Below are 12,975 nucleotides of genomic sequence, written 5' to 3' on the forward strand. Positions count from 1 at the left end.
GTATGTCCGACTTACAGAGAGGCTTTTGAAGGAGGTCAAACACTTCTGGATGTCTGGTCGATCAGCATGATGCTCCTGATGAAGAAGAGGGGGACGATTGATTCATCAGAAGATCACAGGTCTAACAGTCAATATAGTCTACACCTACACAACAAAACGCATAGTAGTGGAAAAAAAATAAGCATAATAGTGAAGACCTCAGAAGTATGAAATTACACATATGGAATCCTGAAGTAACTAAAAAAAAAAGGGTTAAATGTAAATATATTTGATATTCTTCAAAGTAGCCACCCGGTGCCTTGATGACAGCTTTGCACACTCTTGTTATTCTCTCAACCAGCTTCATGAGGGAGTCACCTGGAATGCATTTCAATTAACAGGTGTGCCTTGTTAAAGGTTAATTTGTGGATTTTCTTTCCTTCTTAATGCGTTTGAGCCAATCAGTTGTGTTGTGACAAGGTAGGGGTGGTATACAGAATAAAGACCAAGTCCATATTATGGCAAGAACAGCTTAAATAAGCAAAGAGAAACAACAGTCCATCATTACTTGCAGACATGAAGGTCAGTCAATCCAGAACATTTCAAGAACTTTGAAAGTTTCTTCAAGTGCAGTCACAAAAACTGGCTCTCATCAGGACCGACACAGGAAAAGAAGACCCAGAGTTAGCTCTGCTGCAGAGGATGTTCATTAGTTACCAGCCTCAGAAATTGCAGCCCAAATAAATGCTTCAGAGTTCAAGTAACAGACACATCTCAACATCAACTGTTACGAGGACACTGCGTTAAATGGTCAAATTGCTGCAAAGAAACCACTACTAAAGGACACCAATAAAAAGGAGACTTGCTTGGGACAAGAAACACGAGCAATGGACATTAGACCAGTGGAAATCTGTGCTTTGGTCTGATGAGTCCAAATTCTGGTTGCAACCTCCGTGTCTTTGTAAGATGCAGTGAGATGCAGAGTAGGTGAACGGATGATCTCCGCACGTTTGGTTCCCACCGTGAAGCATGGAGGAGGTGGTGTGATGGTACTTTGCTAACGACACTGTCTGTGATTTATGTACAATTCAAGGCACCCTTAACCAGCATAGCTACCACAGGATTCTGCAGCGATGCGTCATCCCATCTTAGTGGGAATCTCATTTGTGTTTCAACAATGACCCAAAACACACCTCCACGCTGTGTAAGGGCTATTTGACCAAGAAGGCGAGTGATGGAGAGCTGCATCAGATTACCTTGGCCTCCACAATCACCTGACCTCAACACAATTGAGATGGTTTGGGATGAGTTGGACCGCTGAGTGAAGGAAAAACAGCCAACAAATGCTCAGCATATGTGGGAACTTTTTCAAGTCTGTGGGAAAAGCATTCCAGGTGACCCTCATGAAGCTGGTTGAGAGAATGCCAACAGTGTGCAAAGCGATCATTAACTTGAGATAGGGGGCAGCATTTCCACTTTTGGATAAATAGCGTGCACAATTTCAACTTCCTGCTACTCATGCCAGGAATATATTATATGCATATGATTAGTAGGTGTGGATAGAAAACACTGAAGTTTCTAAAACTGGTTCAATCATGTCTGTGACTATAACAGAACTTATGTAGCAGGCAAAACCCAAAGGAAAAACTGTTCCGAAACAAAGAAATTCCTCTGACAGTTCCCTCAGTTGTCTTTGCCAAGGGAAATTAGATAGTGCCCATTTTACAGTTCCTACGACTTCCACAGGATGTCACCAGTCTTTGGAATTAGGTTGAAGTTAATCATTGGTGAAACGAAGAAGAGGCACATCCTGGAACAATGTTACACTGTTGATAGTTACGGAAGAGGGAAAATGGTGCATGTTTTGTTTACTTTCTCTATCGAATACAGTTTGCCCAGTCTACAATTTGATCGATTATTAACGTTTAAAAATACCTAAAGTTGTATTAGAAAAGTAGTTTGAAATATTTTGGCAAAGTTTATAGGCAACTTTTGAAATGTTTTGTAGTGACGTTGCGTTTTGGAAAGCTGTTTTTTCCGGATCAAACCTGCTTTATAAATGGACATTTTGGGTATTAATCGAAAAAAAGGACCAATTGTGATGTTTATGGGACATATTGGAGTGCCAACAAAGAAGCTCAAAGGTAATGCATGTTTTATATTTTATTTCAGCGTTTTGTGTAGCGCCGGCTACGCTAATTCTTTTGTTTACAACTCGTTCAGGTGGTTCAGGGGGAGTGCATGCTATCAGATAATAGCATCTCATGCTTTCGCCGAAAAGCATTTTTAAAATCTGACATGTTGGCTGGATTCACAACGAGTGTAGCTTTAATCGAGTTCCCTGCATGTGTGATTTAATGAAAGTTTGAGTTTTATCGCGTTTTATTTGAATTTGGCGCTATGCATTTCCCAAGGCTATTGGCCACTTGAGACGCTAGCATCTCACTATCCCTAAGAGGTTTAAGGCAAAGGGTGGCTACTTTGAAGAATCTCAAATATATTTTGATTTGTTTAACACTTTTTGGTTACTACATGATTCCATATGGGTTATTTAATAGTTTGTGTCTTCACTATTATTCTACATTGCAGAAAGTAGTAAAAAATTAAGAAAAACCCTGGAATGAGTGTTTCCAAAAACGTTTGACTGGTACTGTATATTTACAAAAAATATATATGGGAGATTGGAAATGATGCAGACAATTCCATTGATGGAAGCTACAATCTGTCTAATATTAAAGCTGTTCTAGACCCTAAAAAAATAAATACTAAATAACCAGACGGTCTCCCTCTCACCTCCATGTGTCTCTCCAGTTCCTTCAGCAGTGTAGGGTATTTGTCCAGCCTCATGAAGGGTTTACTGAGACCAGTGGTGAGGGTCAGGATACCTGGACTACTGGCTCCCTTCCCCTCCATAAACTCCCCCAGCTCCTCACTGTAACACACAGCGACATACTAAACTCCCCCAGCTCCTCACTGAAACACACAGCTCCTCACTGAAACACACACACACAGCTCCTCACTGAAACACACAGCGACATACTAAACTCCCCCAGTCCCTCACTGAAACACACACACACAGCTCCTCACTGAAACACACAACTCCTCACTGAAACACACAGCTCCTCACTGAAACACACAGCTCCTCACTGAAACACACAGCTCCTCACTGAAACACACAGCGACATACTAAACTCCCCCAGTCCCTCACTGAAACACACAGCGACATACTAAACTCCCCCAGTCCCTCACTGTAACACACAGCGACATACTAAACTCCCCCAGCTCCTCACTGAAACACACAGCTCCTCACTGAAACACACACACACAGCTCCTCACTGAAACACACAGCGACATACTAAACTCCCCCAGTCCCTCACTGAAACACACAGCGACATACTAAACTCCCCCAGTCCCTCACTGAAACACACACACACACACAGCTCCTCACTGAAACACACAGCGACATACTAAACTCCCCCAGTCCCTCACTGAAACACACAGCGACATACTAAACTCCCCCAGTCCCTCACTGAAACACACAGCGACATACTAAACTCCCCCAGTCCCTCACTGAAACACACAGCGACATACTAAACTCCCCCAGTCCCTCACTGAAACACACAGCGACATACTAAACTCCCCCAGTCCCTCACTGAAACACACAGCGACATACTAAACTCCCCCAGTCCCTCACTGAAACACACAGCGACATACTAAACTCCCCCAGTCCCTCACTGAAACACACAGCGACATACTAAATCCACCCAGTCCCTCACTGAAACACACAGCGACATACTAAATCCACCAGCTCCTCACTGAAACACACAGCGACATACTAAACTCCCCCAGTCCCTCACTGAAACACACAGCGACATACTAAACTCCCCCAGTCCCTCACTGAAACACACAGCGACATACTAAATCCACCAGCTCCTCACTGAAACACACAAAATACTTTGCAGATATTGTAACTGAAAATAGTCTGCTATCATTTTGACAGTCAACCCAGTGTCATAAAATCACACGATGGATTTGGTTACACACACACACATTTACCTGACGTGCACACACACTTACCTGTGTTCTGTGAGGATGTTGACAGCCGAGGGGTGGTTCGAGCAGTAGGCCATGTAGAGAGCCTTCATCTGGGGCAGCAGGTTGAGGAAGAAGCCCCCTACTCTCTGCTGGCTCTCTGGAAGCCTACACACACACACACACACAATGTGCTCACCACCACAGCACTACCAGAGTCTACCAGTAGGTGTCAGTGTGACCTGTATAAACATCATGTCGATGTACTTATATATATATATATATATATATATATGAGGAATAGTGCTCCCTCCCACACGGCGGTATTTAAGGTGTGGCTTTAGATCCTATTGGCAGACAGGACGTGGTCTATTTCAGAGCTGATTCATATTTTAAGTTTGCGGACACCCATTTGGTACATCCATGTATTGATGAGATACATTTGGTCAACGCTGGACTGATCGTGTGTGTGTGTGTGTGTGTGTGTGTTCGGGGACTCACCTGGTACATTCCTCGTAGGACTGAACTAACATCAGCTGGAAGGTAGAGATGTCCTCCAGATTCCCCAGGATGTGACTGACGTCTGCACTGCTCAACCTGGAGACAGAGGGAGACCGTGTGGGGAAAGCTGGAGTGATATGGTTGGGGTACAGTAAGGTTCATAGTATGCTCAAATCAGACCCTCACACACACACACACACACACACACACACACATACAGCCATGTGAACACAAACACACTCACTTGTCTGTGGGTTGCAGTGAGTGCAGGTATGAGGTCAGTAGGCTTTGGAGCTCCTTGGAATACTCGGTCTCGGTCTCTAGAATGTTCTGGAGCACCTGGATGGAGAGAGACAGAAAAGGGGGGTTAGGAGAGGATGTTGATGGATGGATAGACAGACAGGCAGGCGGACAGAGATACTGAACTCAGACACCCCCACAGAGGAGACCCACCCTCTCTCCTCCTAACCTCCCCCTCGTTGACAGAATGGGGCCAGGGAGACCGCTCATTCTGCTTCCTGAAGCCAGTCCTCTTCACCGCATTTTTTGAAGAACTTTGTTTTTTTGGTCTTTAAGTTTCATATGAGGAGCCCATTAGACAGAGAAACCAGAGGACAGAAATAAACTGCTATCCTTTTCTCATCAAATACTGACCTCTTCAGTCCATGTCATTACTGGCTAGGTTCAGAGCAGGCTTTATGAAGGATGCAGAGATGGATGGATCGAGAAGGTGGAGGGTTTAAGTTGGCTTTAACCCATCTAACATCCACTAATGGCGGACAGCCAGGTAACTTAACTCCCGATGTTGTAGGGCTCATATTTCAACTCTCAAACTCATTTGGATCTTGTAACACAAGATCACTTAACACTGTGATGAGGTTACCTTCAAGTCTTCACAAAGACTAGTACTGAACTATTCACTTCTTTCCCCAAATCATAATGTATTGTATCAGATTGCTCCATGTGGATCTTAACGTATTGTTGTTCATTGGGACAATACATATACTCTCCTCAGATCTACTCTCCTCTCCTGACAGTTTCTCCTGTGTCTTGAATAGTTGATATCTCCCTCCCTCTGCTTCTCTCAGCACCAAAATAAACAGTGGGCCTCCAGGATGCTTTGCAATGTGGTCCCATCACCGTCACGGCAGCAGGACAGTCCCTGTGAACTATCACTGACCCAGACACCAACACACACACACACCATAGTGACAGTGTGCTACCACTAGATAGAAACGGAGCAGCCAGTCACAGGGCCTTGAGGCACAGCTGGCCCAGCAGCCAGTCAGACGGAAGAAACAACCTACATTACTGCACACGAACACACGGCAGGCAAAAGCCTCAATTCTAAAAACCCTGGTGGTATTTCAGATCTCAGTGCAGTAGGTTGTGTAGGTTCTCACCAGGTTATAGTAGGTCTTGCTGACAGCTGGTGTGTCAAAGCCTCTCACAGGGTTTTTGAGGGTGCCAGACTTAGGAGACACTGGGTTGTCTGTGTGGTTGGTGGTGGGGGAGAAGAGAGAGAGAGAAAGTGTAGAGTAGAAGTAGGACAGAGAGTAGGACAGAAACATTAAGTCATTAATTTTATAATAGAGTTTAAAGCAATGTTATCCGGCAGGGAAAGAGGCTGGCTTCATTTAGCTAACGACCAGACCAGAGGCTTTCTACTACAGAGAAATGGGGACACATTCATGTTGCTGTGTTTTAGTAGCTAACCCTTGGGGCAGAGATAGCATACAGAATGGAGAGAGAACAACATGACACACAGCAAAGGAACACAAACTGTGGCTCGCTCTCTGCAGCCAGAGACAGAGGGCATGTTCACGTGTGACTGATTGGAAACAGAAAGGGAGTGGGTTACCACCGTGAGCTTATAAGAGAAATGCCAATTAGTTTGATACATAGTTCATCATGTGTAGGTAGGTAGTAGGCCAACAGAGGGAAGCACTGGGAGCTGTTTGGTGTGTTTGGGGAAGTCCCACCCACAGGCTAAGATAAGGAATGTCCTGTCTTTGTTTAACCACGCAGTTTCCTTCCTCTCCGTTATAATGCACAATAGCTACATTAATAGTGCAATCACTGTGCACAACAGCTGTGCACAAAGAGTTTATACATCTACTATACATTTCTGTATATGATCTGATAGAACACTTAGTGTTGCAGATAGAAATATAGTGTGTAGAACCAACTCAGAGCTCTACTCTGCATTACATTTCCATCTGTAATGCTTTGCACATTGCAGTCCATTGAATAAGCTGGTGTAGAACCATGTCTTGGTGAGCTTAGTATTGGCAACACGTTCCTTCACTCTGTAATTCCGCTTTTAAAAGATGCACTACGAATAAATTGCACCGCTATTTCCTAGTTTCTCAAATTCTAATAATTCTCCTAATTTCAGTTTATGCGACAAAAGCACGTATAGTGTAGAGAATCAATATTGTATTTTCGGCTCTTTGAAGCTGGTGTACAAAAACTAAAGTAGAAGACGCAAAAAATAAACTTAAGAACAGGAAGCATGGAAATAGCGCACATAGAACATATCTAGCACTTAGACTTGATTTCAGTGAGAATGACTGATCAATAAATAGCATTTCTATGTGAATTTGGTTTGGACACCCAAAAAGTTACATATTGCAGTTTTAAATGATTCTCTTCGTGATCATTCTCTTTGGCCAACAGCATACCACCATATATTGCTGTGAATACGTACGAGTTCTCAGTCAGCTTACCTGGTAAAATAAATAAATAGTGTTATTACAGCTCTAGCAGCCGGGGGAAATGCTGACTGCATGAAATGGGTATTTGATGTATAGCCATTAAAAACAGCAGAGGATATTCCCTAGAGACCCACATTAAATACGGTGTGTAAATCACACCAGCTATCAACAGTCTGGTTTAGCTGCGTGATTCAGAGGTACAGTCAGCTATATGGGGGGACCACTATCAGATATCATCAACACAGGAGATATTTCTCTGAGAGTTATACAGTTGTAATAGAGCCCCTATAGATGATTATAAAGTTGTTATAGAGATGCATACGCCTAATGTTTATACTCGCCAATACAAACTATGATCCCTACTTAATATTCAATCCAAGCCGCCCAATCACTGACACCCACCGCTGCCTTTGACCTCCTTGACATAGTTGCTAGGGAACCAGCCCTTGTTGCCGTTGAACGAGCCCTCCCACCAGCCGCCGTCTTCCTGGCGCGACACACTGATCATGTCACCCTTGTTGAAGGACAGCTCGTCTTCATTGGTCTGCTGGAAGGTGAACTTGGCCCTCACCAGTACCCGCTGCCCACCGCTCTCCGACATGTCCTAGTGGGGAGGAAAGAGGGAGCGAGGGAGGAAGGGAACAGAGGAGCAGGAGAGAAGAGAAATTAAGAGGGAGAGGAAAAAAATGAAAAAAAAGATTGATTAAGTAAGGATGGAGCAAAAACAAATGGAGACCGAAAACAACCCCAAGCTGCAGGTTAGAACCACCTCAAATGGTTCATTCTAGTCCTGTTGGGTTCTATGTGGTTCTATGACTCACCAGGCTGCGGTACTGGTTGTGGAGGACTTTGGAGGAGCGTCCGCGGGGAGACTGAGTGTTCAGAGAGTCAAACGACTTGATCCGTAACGAGGATGAGTGATGTGCACACACAGAGTCACTGCCCACTCCTATGTCTGTGGAGGAGAGAGAGAGGGATGAGGACACACAGAGTCACTGCCCACTCCTATGTCTGTGGAGGAGAGAGGGATGAGGACACACAGAGTCACTGCCCACTCCTATGTCTGTGGAGGAGAGAGAGAGGGATGAGGACACACAGTGTCACTGCCCACTCCTATGTCTGTGGAGGAGAGAGAGAGGGATGAGGACACACACAGAGTCACTGCCCACTCCTATGTCTGTGGAGGAGAGAGAGAGGGATGAGGACACACAGAGTCACTGCCCACTCCTATGTCTGTGGAGGAGAGAGAGGGATGAGGACACACACAGAGTCACTGCCCACTCCTATGTCTGTGGAGGAGAGAGAGGGATGAGGACACACACAGAGTCACTGCCCACTCCTATGTCTGTGGAGGAGAGAGAGGGATGAGGACACACACATCAGCCTCGGCGGGGCCGTCAACAACTGGATGATCCGGTTATCAGGGGAAATGGAAGAGAGCCTGTGACGTGACTTCCACTTTCGACGTTAACAAGGCGTCACTCCATCTTAACTCCTCCCCCACATTTACTGGATTGGTTGAAGAGCGCAGAAGAGAACCTCCCCCTGACAGAATGTGGGGGATCTAGTTTCAGGAGTTTATTTTACGCCTGCTACTTTAGGTTCAACACACATTAATGTGAGTGAAGAACACAACATGCTGCAACGTGCACCCATCATTCTACACAGACACAAACACAGGCCTAATAACACACAACATGCTGCAACGTGCACCCATCATTCTACACAGACACAAACACAGGCCTAATAACACACAACATGCTGCAACGTGCACCCATCATTCTACACAGACACAAACACAGGCCTAATAACACACAACATGCTGCAACGTGCACCCATCATTCTACACAGACACACACACACAGGCCTAATAACACACAACATGCTGCAACGTGCACCCATCATTCTACACAGACACACACACACAGGCCTAATAACACACAACATGCTGCAACGTGCACCCATCATTCTACACAGACACACACACAGGCCTAATAACACACAACATGCTGCAACGTGCACCCATCATTCTACACAGACACACACACACAGGCCTAATAACACACAACATGCTGCAACGTGCACCCATCATTCTACACAGACACACACACAGGCCTAATAACACACAACATGCTGCAACGTGCACCCATCATTCTACACAGACACACACACAGGCCTAATAACACACAACGCCCACTCTGATAGAGACTAGAGGTTACATCTGGGACTTCACAGGTATGGATTTGCATAGAAAACAGGAAACCTTCCATGAATCACCCCAGACACACTTCTGTCTTCGTCCACTTACCCTCGGTGGCTTTGGCCAGTGCCACCAGAGAGTTGAGCACCTTGGTGAAGTTCAGTCCCTGGAGGAGGTCATTGACCTCAAATGGCTGAGAAGAGGAGGGAGAGATATCCTTTAGCTTTTCAATACTTGTTGAAAATAAAATATCTATATAACTGACTGAAAACAAACAACTGTTTCATGACATTGCAACAGCGTAAAGGTCTTGTCATATTTCCTCTGGTTCTGGTGATGAAAACCTGACACTGGAACTTCCAGACATTCCCATAGAACAGTGATTTGTGTAATGTCGGTAAAGATATTACTCACAGTAAGGAGGCCTAGGTTTGAGGCCTGGAGAATACCACAGAGTTAAAACAACTACTGATTGACACAGGCAGCAGAACTCAGCCATAATCTACCCAAGCATTACCGAGACTGTGTACAGACACTGGGATTTAGACAGCGCAGTGCATCGTACCACAGACAACCACAGGAAGGAAGCCACAGGGCTAAGGACATCCTGCTCTCCTTCTCTTTGTTCTCAGTCCAGACAGGTCAGGAATGTGAGTGTCACGTTGAGATCCACCCTCTGTCTAACTGGGGGTCAACCACTAATACACTCAGGACACTTCATGCTGTATTATTCACTAAATAATTGCTACCTGCAATGTTGGGCGTTTAATATTTGAACTTGACCTTTAGGACAGGAGTGCCAACACCTAAAGTCTGGCACCAAACATCTGACCCTATTCATTGTATTCCTTCAAGTTGTATGTCTCATTTGGCCTGGGTGTCTCTTTAAACTATATGTTGTCAGAGTTCATTAAATGACTATTAGATAGACACAGCCAACATGAAACGCTAAGAGTGCCCTGGCCTGGCAGGATATGGTGTCACCGTATTTATCAGCTTACTACCTAATTCTGTAGTACAAATACAGGATTTCGTCAGGCTTCCTAAGGTGACTAAGTGTACCAGGTGACTGGGCCACAGCAGGAGATGTACTAACTCTGTTGCACAATCAGGCCAACACCCCAGTTTACTTACTTATTGCTATTCTATTGTGTTCAGCACCATTTGGCATGGCAGTAAGTGTAGTAGCTCTACTTCCCGGTCAGAGTATTAGGTCATTTTCATAGGTGAGTGGTAATTCAACAGTGTCATTGGTTTCCTCAGCCCTAAATGCTGCTTCTGCTCTGAGGGCAGTTTTCACCCAGTCTGGTCCAGAACTCACTGTGGCACACTTACGGCTGAGCACCCACACAGTCCTACCCTCTACCCACCCCTGCCCCCTTAGTCTGGACACACACACACCCTCACTCCTACCCTTTAACCACCCAGGGCCAGTCTGGGGGATTATCAGCAGTCTGAGCAATCTCTAATCTCTGCCTCATCATGTTCTCTAACCAACACACACACACACCCCTAACCCCGTCCTAACCACCCCTTACTCCCTAATCCTATACACACACTTCTGTATGACCTCTTCTTCTGACAGAGAACTACATGGATGTATTAAGCAATATGGTGGATGGACTCAATGTGGTCTCTAGAGTGAAGAGATCTATTAGGAATGAATGTCTATAAGGCAGGGGTTGTTTTGGGACAATAATCTACCATGGCCATCATGACAGCGTATTGCTCCTTCACACTACAGTGTATGTCCATGTCTGGTCACTTTGGAATTTAGCCTTGCGACCTAATCGACCTTGTTGGAAAATCCATTGGTTGGGTTGACATTCTCATGAAGCCCCCCCCAGCACCACCTCTTGCATAAACTGTATTGATTCAGTTAGGCATGACTGACAACAGGACAGGACCAGACAGACAGGACCAGACAGAGACAGACAGACCTGAGTCGGGTGCTAAAGGCCATGCTAGTTACTATTGCTGCAGCCCAGCCTCAACACTGCAGTGAGCAGCCATGAGATATAACTGTCCAGCAGCTCTCACTCCTGGTAGGTATGAGTCACAGGCCAATATCCACACTAGTATAGCACTTGGATGCATGCCAATACACTGCTTCATTCTCAGTGGCATCGTGTGAACACTGGAACAGAGCGGTCACAGTCTTTCCATAAGGCCTGGTCTTGAATCAGTCAGTAACAGGGTCGAGATGAGACAAGGCATTCACAAGAACTAGGCCACGGTGAGGCAAGTGGTTTACTACAAGGTGTACAAATGTATATTTTTCGGGAGAAGTGGACTGTCTACGTTCCCAGACGGATTTTAAAATCAGGAGGCTGTTCAGATCACAGCTTTGTTTACATGTTTACCTGGCACCTGCCATATCACACAATATCTCAGAAGTTTGAGGCAAATCTTGTTTCCATGACAAATAAAAAATTGTGTGATGGCATCTCTTGGAATACTGTGCAGCTATCTGTGCTTTAAAACAGAATTCCAACAACTCAGGTTTCACACAGTAGAATTTGAAAGTGTTTTGTAATGTTGAAATAGGGTTCATGGTATTGACAGACTGAAATATGGCTCTCGGCCTTGGCTACTCATGACAGTAGATGTGCCCACAGTTAAATTCCCTTGTTCTGCATATTGACCAGGACAGCTCAATATGCAGAATAACAATTTGTTGTTGAATTAAAGGACAAGATCAATAATTTACAACTTGATGTTAGATGGTTCCTCACCCTGAAAATAGTCTATAGGCCAGGAAAAAACTAGAATCCATGGTTCAGTTCTTTACACGGCCATTACAAACTTCAGCTAATTAGTGAGCATGTTTTTATTAGATTGTTATGGCCAAATCGCCTTTAAGTAACGTCAAACCAAATATGGAGTTGGTTGCCCCCATCGCTTCCATTGCTTTTTAGCTAACAGTGGCGAATGTCAGTTGAAGTTTGTAATGGCTGTGTAAAGAACTGAAGCACGGATTGCAGTTTCTCCCTGCCCATAGATTATTTTCAGGATGAGGAAGCATCTAACATCAAGTTGTAAAATGGTAAACTTCTCAGTTAAACGGCCAAATCATGGTGACCAAATCATTCTACCCGAACCCTACACATTGCGTAGGGCAGTATTCGTTTGGAATGTTGTTACACTATGTTAGAAATACAAATTAAAACCCAGACTAGTATCCAAAGGGCGACAACTGTAGTATTTTCTGCTTGTAGGCTAGTACAACTGGGCTGTGTTAACGCCCCATGGGGCAGGCTCACGTGTTGATCAAATTAAATGTTGATACAGTGTTTTCAGTCATGTTTAGAGCGCGTTGTATTGTCGATATTTACAACAAAGTTACTGAGCGGCAGGCAGGTTAAATGACTCACCTCCACTCGGAAGGACCCGCAGCCTTTCAGAAACTCCTTTATATTGCTCTGGAACTCACTATCATTCCTTGGTTCTTGGAAGATCTGTGTGGAAGGGAGTTAAATGTTTAATGAAGTAAATCCCCGAGCCGTACGTAGGTAACCTGTTTCGTTCTCGGTTTTGCAAAAGACG

General features: G+C 44.7%; 1 protein-coding gene across 3 annotated transcripts in view; it reads right to left on the reverse strand.

Moving 5' to 3' along the window:
* Positions 1–12,975, reverse strand: part of LOC115124762 (rho guanine nucleotide exchange factor 7-like) — a 30,228-nt gene that overhangs the window by 11,943 nt on the left and 5,310 nt on the right. For 2 of the 3 annotated variants that reach the window (XM_029654237.2, XM_029654239.2), the window contains exons 2-11: positions 12,804–12,887; positions 9,538–9,622; positions 8,051–8,184; positions 7,632–7,833; positions 5,916–6,004; positions 4,757–4,851; positions 4,513–4,608; positions 4,057–4,179; positions 2,773–2,911; positions 16–75 (exon numbers count right to left, since the gene is read on the reverse strand). In XM_029654237.2, coding sequence (XP_029510097.2) covers positions 16–75; positions 2,773–2,911; positions 4,057–4,179; positions 4,513–4,608; positions 4,757–4,851; positions 5,916–6,004; positions 7,632–7,833; positions 8,051–8,184; positions 9,538–9,622; positions 12,804–12,887 — 1,107 coding nt within the window. The remainder of the gene's footprint in view (positions 1–15; positions 76–2,772; positions 2,912–4,056; positions 4,180–4,512; positions 4,609–4,756; positions 4,852–5,915; positions 6,005–7,631; positions 7,834–8,050; positions 8,185–9,537; positions 9,623–12,803; positions 12,888–12,975) is intronic. The other variant, XM_029654238.2, reaches the window with a different exon arrangement.

Source organism: Oncorhynchus nerka, linkage group LG2 (assembly GCF_034236695.1).
Source record: "Oncorhynchus nerka isolate Pitt River linkage group LG2, Oner_Uvic_2.0, whole genome shotgun sequence".
NCBI lineage: Eukaryota > Metazoa > Chordata > Actinopteri > Salmoniformes > Salmonidae > Oncorhynchus > Oncorhynchus nerka.